At 39.1% G+C, this 17,581-nt stretch overlaps 1 protein-coding gene across 2 annotated transcripts in view; it reads left to right on the top strand.

Moving 5' to 3' along the window:
- LOC106944692 (uncharacterized) overlaps positions 1-8,900 on the top strand; it is a 26,595-nt gene extending 17,695 nt beyond the window's left edge. Inside the window, exons 16-30 of one of the 2 annotated variants that reach the window (XM_015027884.1) lie at positions 116-253; positions 340-378; positions 456-596; positions 1,618-1,745; positions 1,819-1,842; positions 2,798-2,821; positions 3,147-3,816; positions 4,547-4,604; positions 5,445-5,555; positions 5,637-5,834; positions 6,415-6,528; positions 6,611-6,814; positions 7,545-7,625; positions 7,706-7,827; positions 7,901-8,900. In XM_015027884.1, coding sequence (XP_014883370.1) covers positions 116-253; positions 340-378; positions 456-596; positions 1,618-1,745; positions 1,819-1,842; positions 2,798-2,821; positions 3,147-3,816; positions 4,547-4,604; positions 5,445-5,555; positions 5,637-5,834; positions 6,415-6,528; positions 6,611-6,814; positions 7,545-7,625; positions 7,706-7,827; positions 7,901-7,969 — 2,121 coding nt within the window. In that variant the 3' untranslated portion in view covers positions 7,970-8,900. Of the gene's footprint in view, positions 1-115; positions 254-339; positions 379-455; positions 597-1,617; positions 1,746-1,818; positions 1,843-2,797; positions 2,822-3,146; positions 3,817-4,546; positions 4,605-5,444; positions 5,556-5,636; positions 5,835-6,414; positions 6,529-6,610; positions 6,815-7,541; positions 7,626-7,705; positions 7,828-7,900 lie in introns of both variants that reach the window. The other variant, XM_015027883.1, reaches the window with a different exon arrangement.
- The last annotated feature ends 8,681 nt before the right edge of the window (positions 8,901-17,581 follow it).

The raw sequence follows: 17,581 nt of genomic DNA, 5'->3' as shown, positions 1-17,581 counted from the left end.
CAAAGGTTAAAATAAAAACTGGGCAAATTAACTTTGCCAAATAGGCTTTTATTTTAAATCAGGAGTTGTTTATGGGGACTCTTGTTTGATGTTCCAACCCTCCCGTCTCCTGCAGGCCTTCGTGTTTTTCCCTTGTTGGGATTCTTGCCACAGCTTTCTCGAGGGCTACTTGATCCGTAAACCTTCTCCTGGCAAAGACTTTGTCCTCAAAGTCCACTTGGTCTTAGAGGACATGCATCCAGGAGACACCGAGGTACTGCCACCGTCCCGGAGCTCCTCACAATAAGAGCTCAGCAAAAATGTTCATGTGTTGCATAAAACATCTTTTTGCTTTTACAGGAGACGATGTACAAGAATCTGATGAGATGGAGCAACGCTGTAAGTTCTTGGTCGTTTATTCTGATCTTCTTTCGTTGTCGGCTTGTATTTGTTCCAGTTTCTTCTGTTTGCTGTAGGACGTTTCAGAGCCCGAGTCCCTCAGCCAGCGGCTGATATGTGTGACCTTCTCTGACGTCACCCTGAGCGTCATTCAGAGCGTTCTGATGGCGGTCGCGTCCCTCGCTCCGTTTGTCAACTACCTGGTCCTCGCTGAACGCGTACGTTAGCTTTCACCGCCTGCTAGCTTGACGCTGCACAACATTTTACATCAGGGGTGTCCAAAATGTGTGCTGGCTTTGTGTGACTCCGATTTAAAAATGGAGATGGAGATTTTTAATTTGAAATCAGGGTAAAAAGATTTTACCAAAATATTTTTCATACAGAGTACAACACAGAGTATTTGTGTTTGTATAACAAAGGTAAAACCAAGAAACTTTTATTGAAAAGGTAACTTTACTGCACACAAATCAGCTTTTATTCTTTCTTAAGCAAGCAAGCATTTTGAAACAAAGTGACACAAATCCTGTTCTTATTACTGAAAGTAAGTTTATTCAGTGAAGCCCAAAAGAAACTGAGAGCTGCATGTCTTTATTTTAATACAGTAAATGTGCAAAAACTGTTACGGCGTATTAAGGCAGCTGTAGAAAAAAAGAGAGGTAGTAAAATTTTAACAAAGAAGTCATAAATTTTGAGAGTAATCTCAGAAAATTCCTACATAAAACAAGAAAATTTGCCCCCCCCCCAAAAAAAAGATTTTAGATTAATATCAGGAAAAAACTTGGAAATTCCTGAATTTCAAATGTCGAAAACTTTGTTTTGAAGATTTTTCTGGAAAATTTTGGAGTTTTTGGCAGAAATTTGCTCATCTTTTACCATCTACAACATCCCTAATATACCGTCATAAAAATCCCTTCCAGGTTTTGGGCCTGAAATAATTATCGATCGACTTCATTTGCTCGATTTTAGGTTGAGGTTTTTGGCCTGCAAACGCTTTGGAGTCGACAATCTTGGCAAAAAGTTTGGACACCCCTGGTTTAGAGCCTGAAAGATCTTTGAAAAATGGAGATTAAGAGAAAATCCTCCAACACCAACCAGTGATTAACTCTTGAATTTGGTTGCATAATTTTTATTTCCCAATCTTCATTTTTAAGACGATCGACAAGCCAAACAGCAAATCCACACCCTTTAATGACAAATGAAGAAACATAAATAGCTTTTTCCCGGGTCTTTCTGCTCCAGGTGTACATAGAAATGTGTGACTCCAGCAGCGTAGCGCTGGTGTTGGACCTCCTGTTGTTTAAACGTCTGTCTGAGGAAGAGAAGAAGAAGATTAATGATTGTGATCAGAAGAAGAAGAAAGACGTTTGGTACGTTTGTCTCCAGATCCTCTGTGCTTCCAGGCTGTTTTAACCTCAGTAACTGTTTGTTTTTGCTCCACAGGAGGAAACTTGAAAATGTCCACCTGTGAGTATCTGAAAGTATTGCTGGTCTTTGTCAGGTCATCAGAGTTCAAAGGTCATCAACACAGTCAACTTTTGGAATCCCTTAGTTTCTGTCTGTTTGCTGTCTCTTATTCGTCCATCTTTCTTGGATCTAACTACAATCAGGTTTATTTTATAGCACATTTCAGCTGCGAGGCAGTTCAAAGTGCTTTACAGCATAAAAACACAAACGTTAATTTAGAAACGTCGCTCTGCATTCATTTCTTATTAAACCTGTGCAATGAGGCGACTTGTCCTCAATTTGTGAAAGAGAAATTTTGAGCTTGCGGACTCAGATGTGCAGCGACTCGACACAAGAAAGTTAAAAATGCTCAACTTTTGTTGCTGTCGCGGGAAACTTTCACATTTTGCTGCTGTTCGTCGCTTTCCATGCTTCCCATTTACTTTTAGGAGTATTTTTACTAAATTATACTTTTTACTTGAGTAATTTTATTATGAAGTATTTCTACTCATACTTGAGTAAAATTTCTGGATTTTCAGTGAAAAACAAACATGTTTTTAACCAAAAATTCAGACTGCAGTTTTTGTTGGCTTCCTAAGTTTTTTTTTTTTTTTTTTTTTTTATTGAAAGAAACTGATTTTGTTCATTTTGCCTGATTTTGTTATGTTATGTGAATTATTGTCATTTTCATCCTTAAAATACCAAAGTTTCCACATAACTTTACATTTTCCCCGTCTGATGATGTAGTTTGTAAACATTAAATGACTGATGATCTGATCAGTTACTCAGCTGCTTCAGTAATTTGTTGGACGGCTACTTTCTGCTTTTACTTGAGTAAAGATACGTTGAAGTAGAGCCACTCTCACCACCACTAAGTGCCGTCAGCTGCTAAAGTCTGATCTCTGCTCAGCTGTTGGACCTTCAGTGCGTTTGCGTCTAAATAACCTGAATGACTGTTTTTGTTTTTGCTCCACAGGTTCAAGGTTAAAAATGTCCGACTGTGAGTATGTGACAGTAATGTTGGTCTTTATATTTCTCTCTAATATTTTGTTTACATTTTAATTGGACAACAAAACCATTAGAATGTTTTTGTTTAGTTTTTCCATTGTGAGAAGCTTCTGTCTTTAAATAATTTAGTTTTTTGTAAATTATATACACACAAAATTAATATAATTTACCTTTCTTACAATTAAATGGATTGACGATAAGAATAAATACTGGAAAAATAAATCTGAAAGTGAAAATCGCTAAGGGTTTGGATTTAAAGCATTGCAGGAACTACATTTAGTAGCAGCTGGTGAAATATTTTCCCTTTTTAATTTCAGTGTGCAGAGGCAGCCCCCAGCAGGGGGCGCTGTTCCAGGACTGGCTGAGGGAGCTCCAGATAAAACCCGGCCTGCTGGTGTGGAAGCTGCAGCCTGTGAACAGCAGCAGACCGAAGCAGCTGAGGAAGAGGATGTTGGAACAGATTCAGCCGAAGATCGGACTGAAAACAAAAGTTGCACTCAGGAACCCCAAACTCCTGCAGACAAGTTGTCTAAAGAGGAAGAAGAGCTGATCGATTGTGTAACAGATCAGAAAGACGAACTGAAAGAAGAAGAGGAGAAACCAGCAGAGAAGCAGAAAACGGCCGGTGAAGAGTCTGAGATGAGAGGCGGATCTGCAGCCAAAGACGAGACGAGCAGCAGCGAAGACGTCCTGGCGACTCGCGTCTCTGAAAACACAGCAGCTGGGAACTCAGGAGGGGACGATGAACCAGAAGAAGAACCGACAGCTAGGAGAGAGAACGTTTTGACCAGTGAGAGCCGCGCCAAGATAACGGAGTCTAAAACCAACGAAGAAGAGATGCCAGCTGAGAAACAGAAAACAGCTGGTAAAGAGTCTGAGATGAGAGGCGGATCTGCAGCCAAAGACGAGACGAGCAGCAGCGAAGACGTCACAGCAGGGGGGCAAAATGAAGAAGAAGAAGAAAAGGAGGCCTCCACAAAGCCTGAGGTGAGGAGGATGTTCTCATCTCCATCATCTTATATCTGCTGTGTAGAAGTTTGGTGAAACACTGGAAAAGTGTTTACAACTTCTATTTTTATTTAGAAAATAGAAAAATAGAACCTGTAGAATTAAAAACTATAGTTTTTTTATTTTGTACAAATTTCTGCTTAGTATTATAAGCAGAAACGAGAAATTTCTACTCATTTTTTACTTTATTTTTACATTTCTGCTTATTTAAAAAAATAAATGAGCAGAAATTAAATCAGAAATGAATTCTGACTTCTGCTCAGAATTATAAACAGAAAATGCTGCACAGATCCAACAGCTTTGACTTCAAATTAATTTCATAACTTGGTTACCATCATATACTGCAACTTATGAGCAGATAAATTTTTACTTTAAAAACACAATAAAACGTAATATTCTATGAAGGTGTAGTTAAGTACATTGATTCAATAGAGTACTATACAATTACAAAGATATGTTTTTTCTATGTTATCTTTATATGACCTGTTTTGTGTTTAGGGGTCTATATGGACAGTTTATTAATGTTTATTTGCTTTAATAAATTTACTTCTGAGACGAGGATTAGACCACATAGGATTGTTTTTCTCCTACTTTCATTCCAGTTATTTTTGTTCATGTAAATGAAACGTATAAAAAAGTGGAAAATCTCCTGGTTTTGTTTGAATCTTTGCTGCTGGACATGATGGACGCCTCTCTTGTTTCTCTTCAGCAGGAAGTCGGAGCAGAAACTCTGAGATCTGCTGACGGCTCGGATCGAAGCAGCCCAGGTTGGTGTTTCAGGACCTTAAACGTCTCGGTTTGGGAGGGGACACGTTGCTATGGTAACCGGTAAACTCTTCCTGAAGCTAACGGTTCTGTTAGTAATCGATTAGTCTGATGATCAATCAGTTATTCTGATGATTAATCAGATTAAAAAAACGGTCCCTTTCTGCTTTACTTTTCATTTAACCCCCTAAGCCTTTTTATACAATATTAGAAATGCGTTTTTAAAAGATACAGAATGTGAATTAGGTTAAGTTAAAACTATAAAATATATTTACAGGCAAGGCATTTTTTAAATATCTTTATATTTTTTGTACATTTTCGGCGTAATTATGGCTCTAAGTATGTTCTTTAATCGCCTTTTTTGAGTTTTTGTACTCATGTTACCGATTAATTGATTCCTAAATTAGTTGACAATTATTTTGGTCATCGATTCATCACGATTAATCCAATGAATCGTTTCAGCCCTTTGGTAAATTTTACCGAGTCCAGAGCAGGTTGGGTTATTCAGAGCCGAGTTTCCTCTAAAATCTGTTCCTGTTAAATGTCAGAGATTAAATAGATGAAACTATTATTATTATGTTATTGTTCACTATTATTATTATTACATTAATGTTTATTTTTCTACCAAATTCAACAGATTATATTATGTAATTCATAAAGTGTGATCAATCCAGTCATTTTACTTTAAAATATGCCCTGATGCAAACAGTGGAGTTCTTTACGTTTAGATTGAATGAAATCTAGTTAAATATAGTCCAGAATAATTTAACTAGGTGTTGTGTTTTTCTGTTTCACTCCAGTTTTATTCTGGTTTTTCATCATCGGTGTGTTTTTATGTTCAGTTTTAGATCAGAGTGTGAACGCTGCAGCAGCTGAGACGGAGGAGACGGAACAGGAAGTGACATCAACCAGAAAACGAGGCCGACCCAGGAAGAAACCCAGAAAGACTCCTGGTAGCTGACGTCACAATCTGTTCCACTGTGATGTCACATCGCTAAAAACTAAGATTGATCGATGTTTGATCTTGTTTTCAGTGAGAAAATCTGCTGGAGGAAAACCTGAGAACCTTGAAGAAAACACAGAAGAAGAAGAAACCAAATCACTTCCTGAGACGGATGCTGAAGATCCTGACCGACAGAACCTGGACAGACGCTTGGAGGAAGAGGAGGAGGATGATGAAGGATGCAGCAGGGCGTACGGAGAAGCTTTGGAAGAGGAGACGGTTCCATCAGGTTGGTTTTAAATCAACTATCACGTTTCTGTGTCAGTAGAAAGGAACAAGTCCATTGATGCATCTCTGAAAGAGTTTTTATGATTTAACGGTTTTAGTTTAACTTTTATTAAGTAAAAAAATGTAACCAAACAGTCCTTTTATTTTAAATTCAGTTAATTCTGAACTGAACTTAATGAGTTCAATACATTTAGATTTAATGAAAATCTAGTTAAAAATGGTATGGAATCATATAAATAATTTGATTTCATGATGGTCAAATTTACTCCATTTGGCTCCAAGTTATTTTTATTCAAGTCAAACAACCTCAGCTGATCATAAATACTTCACAACAATCAGAGAGTCACCGGGGGAAATCAAAAACTAAAATGAAGTTTGGTAAAAAATAATAATTATAAAATTGACAGAAAAAAAAATAATAAAAAATATGAATAAAAACCAATGCGTACTTAAATTCAGCTGCAGCAGTTTCCCAAAAGTACTAACAGCCGCCATTTTTCTTCTAAAGACGTTGAAGGGCAGGGGAACATTTTGAGTTTTTTTATTCTGGTTTTTCATCATCGGTGTGTTTTTATGTTCAGTTTTAGATCAGAGTGTGAACGCTGCAGCATCATGTGAGCTGGAGGAGACGGAACAGGAAGTGACATCAACCAGAAAAAGAGGCAGACCCAGGAAGAAACCCAGAAAGACTCCTGGTAGCCGACCTCACAGTCTGCTCCACTGTGACGTCACATCGCTGAAAAACTAAGATTGATCAGTACCTCATCTTATTTGCAGTGAGAAAATCTGCTGGAGGAAAACCTGAGAGCCCTGAAGAAAACGGAGAAGAAGAAGAAACCAAATCACTTCCTGGTGCGTCGCTGGATTCTTCTTCTGCTGTGTTGGGGCACGTCAAGACGGAGATGGACACTGAAGCTGCTGAAGGTCCAGACAAACAGAACCTGGACGGACGCTTGGAGGAAGAGGAGGAGGATGAAGAAGGTTTGGAAGAGGAAGAGGAGCTCAGTTTTTTTCAGACAATCTGTCATCCCATACTATCTAGCAGTGACTGTTCCAACAAATATGTAAAAAAAAATTATAAAAGTTACATTCTGTAGTTTTAAAGAAACAAAGTAACAATTACCAGTCTTAGTGACCTTTTAGAAAATGTTTTCTTGAAGGAGATAAACTTCAGGGTTTCTGCACATCCTTAAAAAGTCTTAATTTTATAGATCTAAAACAAAAGCCTTAAAATGTCTTAAATTCACTAGAAAATAGTTAAGGTGACCTTAAATACCTCAATCACAGGTATTAAAATGAATCTCGTATCTGTAGTATTGTTTTTCTTGTTACTTTTCTATCACAAGAAACCATTATCTGTCATCAGCAAACATTATCATTGGGTTCTGTAACTCAAGGTGGTTGTTGTTACCGCTAACTAGCTGCTATTACATTTTAGCTAGCTAGCTTTTTTGCGTTTTTCATTTCTCACTTCTGTCCCCGACCCATGCGATGCCACATATTCTCTGATAAAAAGCTTGACACTATTACTAAATAAAATGTGATTTCTTTTTTTTTTTTAATGTTTTTGTTCTGATACAGGTCTTAAATTTAATTATTAATGGTCTTAAAAAGTTTTAAATTAGTGTTTGTGAAACTCATAGAAGCCCTGTTCTTAATACCATCAACTTTAAAGTAAAAATTAAACATTTTTCCGTTTGTTTTTCTTCAGTAACCTGTAAAAAACAAAGGCAGTCTCCTTGTACCGTTGGTGATTTTATCCTGCCTCCTTTCAACCCTGACATCTCCTTTGGTGAGAAACAAACACACATCCGCCTACCGGTTGGAAACGCTCTTCTTCTTGTTCATGTTCTTGTCTCTCCTCCTCTTCAGGCGAGGAGTTTACGGCTCGTAAACTGGGATATTTCTGCTCCCTCTGCTCTGTTTTCTACGTGCTGAAGAGCAACGAAGAGGACACTCACTGCTGCAGCAGAAATCATTACGACAACCTGCTGGTAAACCTGAATAATAAAACAATAAAAACACACATGTTCGCAGCGTGCCGTCTAAACGTGCTTTGATTTTCAGAAACATTCGCAGATGAAAGAAGAGCAACCTTCACCGCCTCCAAAAAGGAAAACCAGAAACTCTCGATGATCCTGTTTTTATTTCTCCTTTTAAAATTTATTAAAACTTCTAGTCTGCTTCGATTGGGCAGATCCATTTGTAAACTGTGAATTTGTTTAAGATGATTCCCTTCACATTCAATATTTCTAAAAAAAAATAATTTTCTAGCCTTGATTTAAAGGAACTGGAACTCGGTGTTTCAGCAGTTTTCTGGGAATTTGTTACAGATCTGCAGTGCACAGATTCTGTGGTTCTGATTCTGATGAAGCTACAGAGAGGGTAAGAGTGTAGGCACTTTAGAACTGAGGTGATGTTTTAGTCAGAACACCTGCAGCAGCGTTCTGGATCAAATCCAATTGATTTTTTTTAGGCAGACACAAAGATAAACACGTTTATTTCTCTAACTGGGACATTCAGGCGGGAGAAGGCTGACGTTTTTTGTAATTATGCGTCTCTGAAGGTTCAGGTTGTTCATGCTGCCATCTTTAAATGGCTGTGAGTGACGGGGTAAAAACAACACAGCCTTCAGTTACATTTGGCCTGAATGCAGGACTTTTATTATGAGTTGCATCCAAGTGTGTAAAAATCTCAACCCACAACAATAAGATTCAACACCCACACTTGTTCTTGTGTTGACATAAAAATACATTTATATTTCTCATTTTTTCTATTTTTTTTTTTCATTGACATACCAAAAAACACAAATTTGTCCTTTCTCATTTTAGTTGCAGGCTTTGTTAAAATATCAGTTGCTATTTCTGTTGTTGAAAAGTGACTGAGTTATTTTTCCATCACTGAGTGCTAATCATATGTCCAATGTCAATGTCTTTGCACCTTGGGCGATAAACTGGACTTTTAGAAAGATAAATTGTGCCTTGATTGAATGTGAATATTTTTAAGGACAAAGTACATTCCTTGTTGAAATTTGCTACACAAATAAACTTGACATGTAATAACTGAAGCTGTGTACTGACTCTTTACGATAGACAGAATATAATAAAATCATAAAGTTTGTGTCTGTTGTGTTTTGGCTTGTTCCTTCAGTGAAGACATTTTTATTCAAGTAATGGTATAAATACTAAATATTCAATCAAAAGTAAAAAAAAAATTCAAACTACTAAAAGTGTTTTTGATTTTTTTTTAGATGGGTTTTTTTAGATCAAATGTTTACAAAACTAAAATTGAACTCACTGAAGTTTTACAAATACTAAAAGCTTCAATAAGAAAAAATAATGAAAGTAACCGAAGACGTTATTTTTGTGAGGGATTTTTGAGCTAACGCTAACGGCTGTTTCCGGTTGACACTCCGGACCAGGAGGGGGCAGTAAAGACGTTTTTTGTTTTATTCATCGACACAATTCGAAGAAGAACTTAGACAAACGCTTGCAGAGAGTGAACAACTATTGGTATGTATACATCAAACGTTTATGTAACTTCGAAACCAGGCTCTGACATTTAAATGTAGCTTGTTCTCCATGTTCCTCAACCTTGTTCCGGTTTTTACCGGTCTGTGAACGAACCGCAGGATGCTAACGTTAGCTCCTGCTAGCATGCATAAAACTGAAAGCAGCTGTTGTGAATGAACCTCCATCCGTAGATTACACAGAATCGGCTCTGTTTTAGGATTGAATCGTGTTGTTAACCTGAGTTTAACAGTCCGGTGCTTTCAATTGTTTTGAGATGTGCAAATCCGCTGAAGATTTAACTGTTAAAGTCTGGAGGTAGCTGAACTTTGGGATAAAGGCAGCTAAGCTGATTCGGTTAAATTAAAATGATCAGTCATACACTGGCCTAAATGTGGTGATTTTCTGGTTTTAACTCTCTGAAGCTTTGAATGTGTTGGTAAAAATGTAAGCTTTGACCACTTGATAGCGCTTTTAAGCAGATAGAGGGTTTCATGGGGTTGAAAAACACCAAACAATGTTTGCTTCAGGGAATGAATGCAAAAATGCACACCACAAATATTAACACTTATTTTTAATTGTTCACTATTTTATTAACTTATATCAAATCCAAACAACAATTGAAGACTGTTGCAATGTGATGTGGACATGTATCTTTAACATGCTTAGTTGCTTTGAGCTGGTTTGGTGAAGCATAATTTCCAGTTTTTGAGGTTGGTTGTTGCGCTGATGTATTTCTGTTTATACTGGGTTTAGCCATGTCTGCTGCAGAATTGCTCTTTTTTACTTTGGCTTTGTATCATCTCCTTGTATTTGTAGATACTGTAAAATTTACTTTATGATCTATTCAATCTAAATGACAACTTGACAAACAAACTTTGCACTAAGGATATTTTTTGCAAATAAAGAATGAAGCTCATTTTGACCGTTTCTCGGCCAAACCTCTCTCTATTGAAGGGTTTCTGAGGGCTAGCTGCAGCAAATGGTGTCTTTATTTAAAGCAACTTGATGTTTTCTATGATTAAACATAGAGCGAGTCAATTTTTACACGTTTTTTTTCCTGAAATATGAAAACAGTTAGTCATGGCTTGGCTCTTTTGAGTCATATGGCCACTGCAAGAGTTAGCATGTCTGTTAGCATAATAAACAATGTGCTGCAAGGCTCACTGCAGGGACGGAGATAAAAGTTGTAACATTTAAATAAAGAAACATGCCCACTTGGAAACTACTGATAAATTTAAGAAACATTTCAGTTAACATCCTGCACCACTGAGGATGTTTCTTTAAGCCTTTAAAAAAAAAGTTCTGCTGTTTGGCCAACAACAACCTCAAGTTTCGTCTCACAGTTAAAGACTGCATTAGGTTCTTTGCCCGTTAACAATCCATCATAAAAACATGAATTTCAAACAAAATGAAAATCATCCTCTTTGCTTTTTAAAGTGTTGTTACTGCTTGCAATATTATATTGATATTTGGGTATTTAGCATGTTTTATGTTTCTACAATATTGTTGGTGTGTTTTAACCTACATGGATGCTTCAGAGTTACTTATAAAATAATCAAACACTGCTTCTGTATCTTAATCTATGAATTTCTGTTCCAACCAGCTTCTGTTCTTGGTATAAATACACTCACATTTACCCAAAATGGAGATTTATTATTTTAGTAGTAGACTAAGTAAGTATAGTTTTGTCATGTTTCACATTTTCTTCCATTTTTGTGGTATTTTCCTGAAACCATAAGGTACTTGGTGTTGCAGCAGGAAGCTCCTGGCACACAAACCCCTCTGAGGTTTTTGTATGTGGAGTTTGCATGTTTTTCTTCCAGCTTTCGCCCAGAGTCCAGCAGACATGTAAGGTTACCCGGATACTCTAAATTGCTCTTAAGATGTGTGTCCGACTGTACCTTCGGTTCTCCTGTGTCCTGATGACCTGGCATGTTGGTACGCCGCCTCTCATCCATTGACTACAGAAGTTGGCACCGACCCACCGCAGCTCTGCCATGGATTAGATGGAGCACGGAATCTTGTTGTTTCTGTTTAACATTATCCTGCTGTAGATTTTCCCATTCCTGGTTATGAGATTTGCCATGTTGTCTTAAATTTTTCTGTATTTGTCATTGCTTGGATGGTTTGCAGCGGTGATTTTGTTTTTAATGTGACGAAGCTGAAGTTCTCCCCAGGAAGGTCCTGTTTCTCGCTTCAGAGCATCGGTGACCCTTTTCCAGTAAAATGGTCGTCTCTTGAATATGTAAGGTACTAGTAATGGTCGTGAATATCTCTTAAAGCAGATTGTTCATCGCCTTTCTCCAGACTCAAGTTGAACGTCGTACGGTGAAGCACAGGGGTCCGAAACTTTCAGCATCTCTGTTGCACCACAGAAGAAGCTGAAGTGAGTTTAAAGAGGATGTGAATCCACAGCAAGCTACCTTTTTGAATCTCTTCAATGATTCATGTTTTTTGTCTTAATAAAGTTTGGTTTAGAGTTGTTTGAAGTTTGTCTTCCAATATCACCTATTCAGTTGATATTCTTTGCGCTTGTTCCTCATTTTTAGTTATGTAAGAAAAAGATCATATGTCTTTACCTGTTCTGACCTTGGTTTCTCTCTTTTTACCAGCCCTGTGATGTTTCACCCTCTTTGTTCTCTCTCGCCAGTAAAAGACCTGAACTTCTTAATGTTGGGAAGAATGTGAAGCTGCTGAGACCTCAACGCTCACCAGGCGATTGCTGATACCTGTGGAAGAGCCTGCTCTGCTCCACGACCTGCTTTGTCTTCAGCTACTGTTTTTGGACTGTTGTAATCTCTTCTGCAGAAGTTCGGCTTCCACCATGTCATCCTAGGCGTTGAGTCTTATGGCAGCAGTGACACAGATTACCAATGAGCTGTTGGTGTCAGTGTCACAACTGGTACCGTAATTGTTAAGAACCTGACGTCCGCACCGTCCTTCCCTGTGGTGTTCAGCACCTTCACTTCTGGAGAATCGGTAAAGCCATGTCATTTCCACCGTATAATCCCTATTCATCCAGGAATCAAAATCCCACCCAACGACCGACCGATCATCCAGTCTTTAGTGAACGATCGAACATGGACCACTGGACGGCACGGCACCGTATGGAACCTGATTCGGACTTTATCTCTTCTCCATCATTTTCTGGAGCTGGTAACATTTCAGGAAGAACTATCCCTCAAATGTCAGAGCTGCCGATGACGTACAGGCCTGAACAGAGGATGGCCAGGTCAGAAAGGGACCTGGAAAGATCACTTGTTGGCAGAACCAGAGAAGAATTGGTGCCGCCGCGTGTAAGCCATGGTTCTCGCTTTTTCTCCACTCAAAGAGACGAGTTTCCTTCCACCAGTGTAGCGTCGTATGGTGATGCAGGCAGAGATAGGGAGCCGCAGGATGAAGATGACAACAGCTCCTTGAGCTGGTTGCAGATCTTGAAAAAGCCCACAGGGGATACTCCTGTGAAATTTAATTCGCCAGCTTCATCCGACTATCCCAGCAGCAGTGATGATAGGTTTTTTGCATCCAGCGAGAAACGGCAGAGTAACCAATCTGTGTCCGGTTCCAGACGTTATGAAGACCCAACTCCAAGCGAACCAGTGCGTCCTGACGAGCCTTCTCAGTCGCAGTATACTCCAGAGCTTGCCGCCGTCCTTCTTGAACAATTTGGACTTGAAAAAGAGGACTTGGAATATCTCCTGATGTTCCCTGAAGATCAGATAAACTCTGATAATCTAGCTCTGATCTTGAAGCAGATTCGCCTCATGAAGGAGAAGAGAGCTTTGACATCGCCCGACTCTGACCCCGAACCCTCCACAAGCTTCTGTGAACCGGAGACGCACAGCAGCCCCGAAGTGCCAGAGATATACGAGGACGATATCTCTAGGATTTTTAAACCTGCCAAAGTGATTGACTATGGACATACTGGGAGCTACACTGTGGTTGATGAAATTAAAAACACCAGTAAAGTCACCAGTGGTGGGACTAAAAGCGTGCCTGATGCTTACAGCAGCACCAGTTACAAAGAACCGTTCAAACAAAGTACGTCAGAGGTTCCTTTACCTGGCCTGACAGTTTCTCTTACTAGTTTCGCCTCAGTGAGGAGTTCTGTGACTCCCCAAAGCAGCAACCTACCCAAGCTGCCACAAACTCAACCAAACCAGGCTCCTCAAAAGGTCCACATCCCTTTCATTTCCCCAGAAGACGACAAAGATCCACCTAAAAAGCCAGTGGCCCACCGAACCCAGGCTCCAGAGAAATTCACCCCCACCTTTGTTCCTCCAAAGGCAGAAGCAGATCCACCCAAACCTCTACAGAGTCAACCAGCCCAGGCACCTGGGATGTCCTTCACTCCCCTTGTTCTGCTAAAGAAAAATGCAGAAACAAGGAAAAGACCAAAGTTTTCCAGTGCCAACCTCCTGAAAGACTGTTCTCCGCAGGGGGAGGAGCAAGATTCAAAGTCTGGTACTTCTTCAAGTGAAGGCGGCAAAGTTGGTTGTAAGCAAGATAATCGTACTGATAAGCCTCACAAAACTCAAGAGCAACAGCCAGAGGTTTTCAAAGAGCAGAGGAAGGAGAAGCTAGCAAACGTTCAGCAAAGCAAAGCTGCAACGGATCAGACGAAGCCACAGGCGAAGGAGCAAACTAAACCGCCTGAGGAGTCGCGTCCGTTTGTCTCCAGGTCTCTCACCACTCCTCCAAACACTGAAGCAAAGAAGCATTACAGTTCGTCAAAGTCCGTGTACAGCAGCTCCACTCCAAAGGTAGCGATTTTCAGGGGTCTGCCGTCGAGGTCGATGATCAGCGACTATGCGTGTGCTGCACCGCCAGCCTTCCCACATCGGTGCACTCTGTGTGACAGAAAATTTGAGACCATGAAGGTAAGTGTAGCAGGGTGTCCATTATTCTTGCATTAGTTTATTTCTTCAATATTGGAGAGAACTCGTGTACAGTCACTTTAAATAATTAAAATAACGTGAAAATTTAAGTCTGTAATTCTTGGGATTTTGCTTGTAAATCCAGTGTTTAGGGTTGAAGTGGACTTTTGTGACTTTTCCTCCAATTTCTGCAGTATACCAGTGTCCGGTTCTCCATTTCCCTCTTCTTCCTGCCCTTGACTCGCATTGTAGTTGTCCCAGGTTCTGTGTTGTGATCTGTCCTGATCCAAACCTGCCTGGAAAGCCGTTACCAAACGCTGAGAAGACACAGAACCGAGGATGGCAGCATCAGACCTGACCAGAGCCCAAGAAGACTGTTTTTATCTCCTGTGTGACTTCTGTGTTTCCTGGTTTTAATTATAAAGATTTCTTAATTATTAAGCCAATTTGTCGGGTGTAATTTTTAATGAACTGTTGTTTACACAATGCCTACTTAATCAAATATGTATTAAAATTGTAAACGGTGGGAAACAATGCGATAATAACAGTAGAAGTCAACATCTTCAAAGTTTAATAAAAATGTGTGTGTTGGGTTCAGTGTTGGGAGGGGAAAAAGACATTTTAGTTTACTTTTTAAAGCTTGTTGGTTGTGAAACTCCTTCCTAACTTTTCTTTGCTTTGACAACCAGCATTGGCTTTTCCACCACGATTCCACCGTTCACCATGAGAACCGCAAGCTCCTTCGGAAACAGTCAGTATTTTCCTTTCAATATACGTTTTCATTGTCATCTCTGATGTCGACTTATTTCAAATGGTCACGGGTTTTCTGCTTATAGTTTGATATTGGATGCATTGAATTGTTGGTATGTTTTGTGTTTCATTATCTTGTGGTGCACAAGACAAAGACTTAGCACAGTTAGCGCTCTTGCTAACTGTGAAAATGCTTAGACTCCCCATAAATAAATTTTGCTGTACAAATTCCGAAGCACTCATTTACTTGGCCGTTTTGTAATTGTTTCAGTTGAATAAAGTTCAACATTTGTGTTGAATTTTTCGTTGTTATTCAAGTAGTTATGCGTTTACATTCATGCTCTTATTTTGAAGTGGTAAACTACGTAACAGTTCCGTTTCCTCTCCTCGTTCTCTCACTTTTTGACCAAAATAACTATTTTAAACATGAAACGCGCCAACAAAATAAAACATGAACAATAGAGAACAACCTACAAAAACACCTAAATACGATGTATAAAGACATTATAGAACCTAAAAGTCATAATGTAAAAGTTAAATTTGGGGTTGTAGTCTTAATGGGACTTTAGCATTAGCTTCTGCTAAATACATTTGGTGTAGCGCATTTTCAGCGCTTTAAGGGTTATAGCATCTTTTTAGCTAGCTGTTCCCACCACTGCTCCAATCTTTAAACATAGTTTGAATCATATCTAATCTTTTAAAACTAGATTTGTTGTGGGTGTGGTTCTAAGCTGCCTGATAAACTTACCGTTGTATTAAATGCCCTTTAGTCCAAGACATATTGATATGTAGCTACTGTCTAGTACTAGACATGAAACCTGGTGTTTTCTGCAATAATTGTTGGTAATTTCTGTCCAGGTCAGCACTGGACTGTGCTGTGGGAACTTTAGGATGATTTAAAGAGAGAAATATTGATCAATGATGTTTGTTGACTTGCATCTGTGAGGTTTAGAGAACCCTCTGTTTGTGTAACATGTTTCAGCTTTTATATCAACCTCTCCTTTTTTAATTCATGTGTGAAGAGAACAAAATATAGAAAAAATAATTTCCCTGTAACTGTCTTTTCAATATGCAGGCGATATTTTGGTTTTCATTGAGAAATTAGTAGTGGAGTAAAGTTAGCTTGACTACACTTGATGAAGGAAGTTTGACTTTGAGTTTAAGTGCAACAAGGAGTCAAAAAGCTGTGCTTTTTGTTTTTGTTGTGCATTTTTAAAAAATATTTTATGAATGCCTCTCACTCGTGCAGATATCCTTCCTTTGCCAAATTGTGACCCGTTTCCTGCTGTTTTGTTATTACAGATATCCAGACTGGGATGGTGTGATACAAGACAGGAGGTAATATATTTATATATATTTTCCAAATGAAACCACATCCATTTAAACTGAGAAGAAGCAATGTTTACAAGTTTTCTGTTATTCTCTCTTGTTGCTGCCTTTGTAGAGTTTCAGATAAAAGACCCACAACCCAGCAGAGGAGTCGTTCTCGTTCCCACAGCTCCCACCGCCGCTCGCGCTCTGGCTCACGCAGCCCACAGCGCAGCCGCAAGAAGGGAAAAAAGGACAGCAGCAGCTCCCGTTCCCGCTCGCGTAGCCCTCAGCGTCACCATGACTACAAGAGAAAGAAGAAACACTGGAATGACAGGTACACTTAAGAGATTTAGAAAGTTTAAAACCACTGCATTTTTCTGAAAGCATTCTAAAAGTTCTCAAAAAGTTTCCATAAAAATCACATCAAGTTTTTTAATGCAAACTTTGATCAGGTCCCGGTCTCGTTCCTCAAGTCCTCGGTACAAGTCCCGCTCGACCCACCACTACCATTCACGATCGAGGAGCCGCGAGAGAGAACAGAGAAAGAGAAGAGAGAGACGATCGTCGTCGGAAAGGTCGACACCTGAACGGAGGAGGTCGACCAGCGCAGAGAGACTGGCGAAGAGACTGCTGGAAGCTTCAGGTTTGAGAAATATTTTATAATCGACAGTTAAAAAAAAAAAAAAATTAAATGGTTACTCCAATTTCAAACTGAGAACAAGAATAAATATATGCTCCATCAGGCCTGATTTAGTTTCCCAGACCTGACCAAATCATTAAATGTCTTCAGTGTGTGGAGTTGGGGTGAAGGATGCGTTTTTGACTCAGCCGTTTAGGGTTCAATTTCTTACCCCGCCCAAGAAAGCAAATCTTTTTTGAATTAGAAACACTTAACAGAAACAGAGTCACATCATCAGCCTAATAGGACATGTTGTAGAAGAAGAAACTCACTGTCAGTATGTAAGATTATCTTATGTTAGGAAGAGACTCACATCATCAGCATAAAGGGTTATTTTGTTTTGGAAAGAGACTCGCATTATAACCATATCAGGTTCTGTTGCACTACAAATATCAGAGTATAATAGTGTCTTGTATTATAAAGTGACTCCCATCATCAGGTTATTGAGTTATCTTGTTTTATGACGCAACTGACATTATTAGCATGGAAGGTTATGTCGATGAAATGCCTGTGTAGTACTGTGCCATGTTTTTACAGGGGTTTTTTTTTGCCTTTAATCACCTCTAACTGACTGATTGTAGTAAACCTACCAACCCAGTGATTCTGCTGATCCTTTTCT

Source organism: Poecilia latipinna, unplaced genomic scaffold (genome assembly GCF_001443285.1).
Source record: "Poecilia latipinna isolate Pla-1442-1.1 unplaced genomic scaffold, P_latipinna-1.0 Scaffold108, whole genome shotgun sequence".
In the NCBI taxonomy this organism is placed as follows: domain Eukaryota; kingdom Metazoa; phylum Chordata; class Actinopteri; order Cyprinodontiformes; family Poeciliidae; genus Poecilia; species Poecilia latipinna.
Note: the sequence above shows the minus strand (reverse complement) of the source record. Positions and strands in the feature narration are given on the sequence as shown.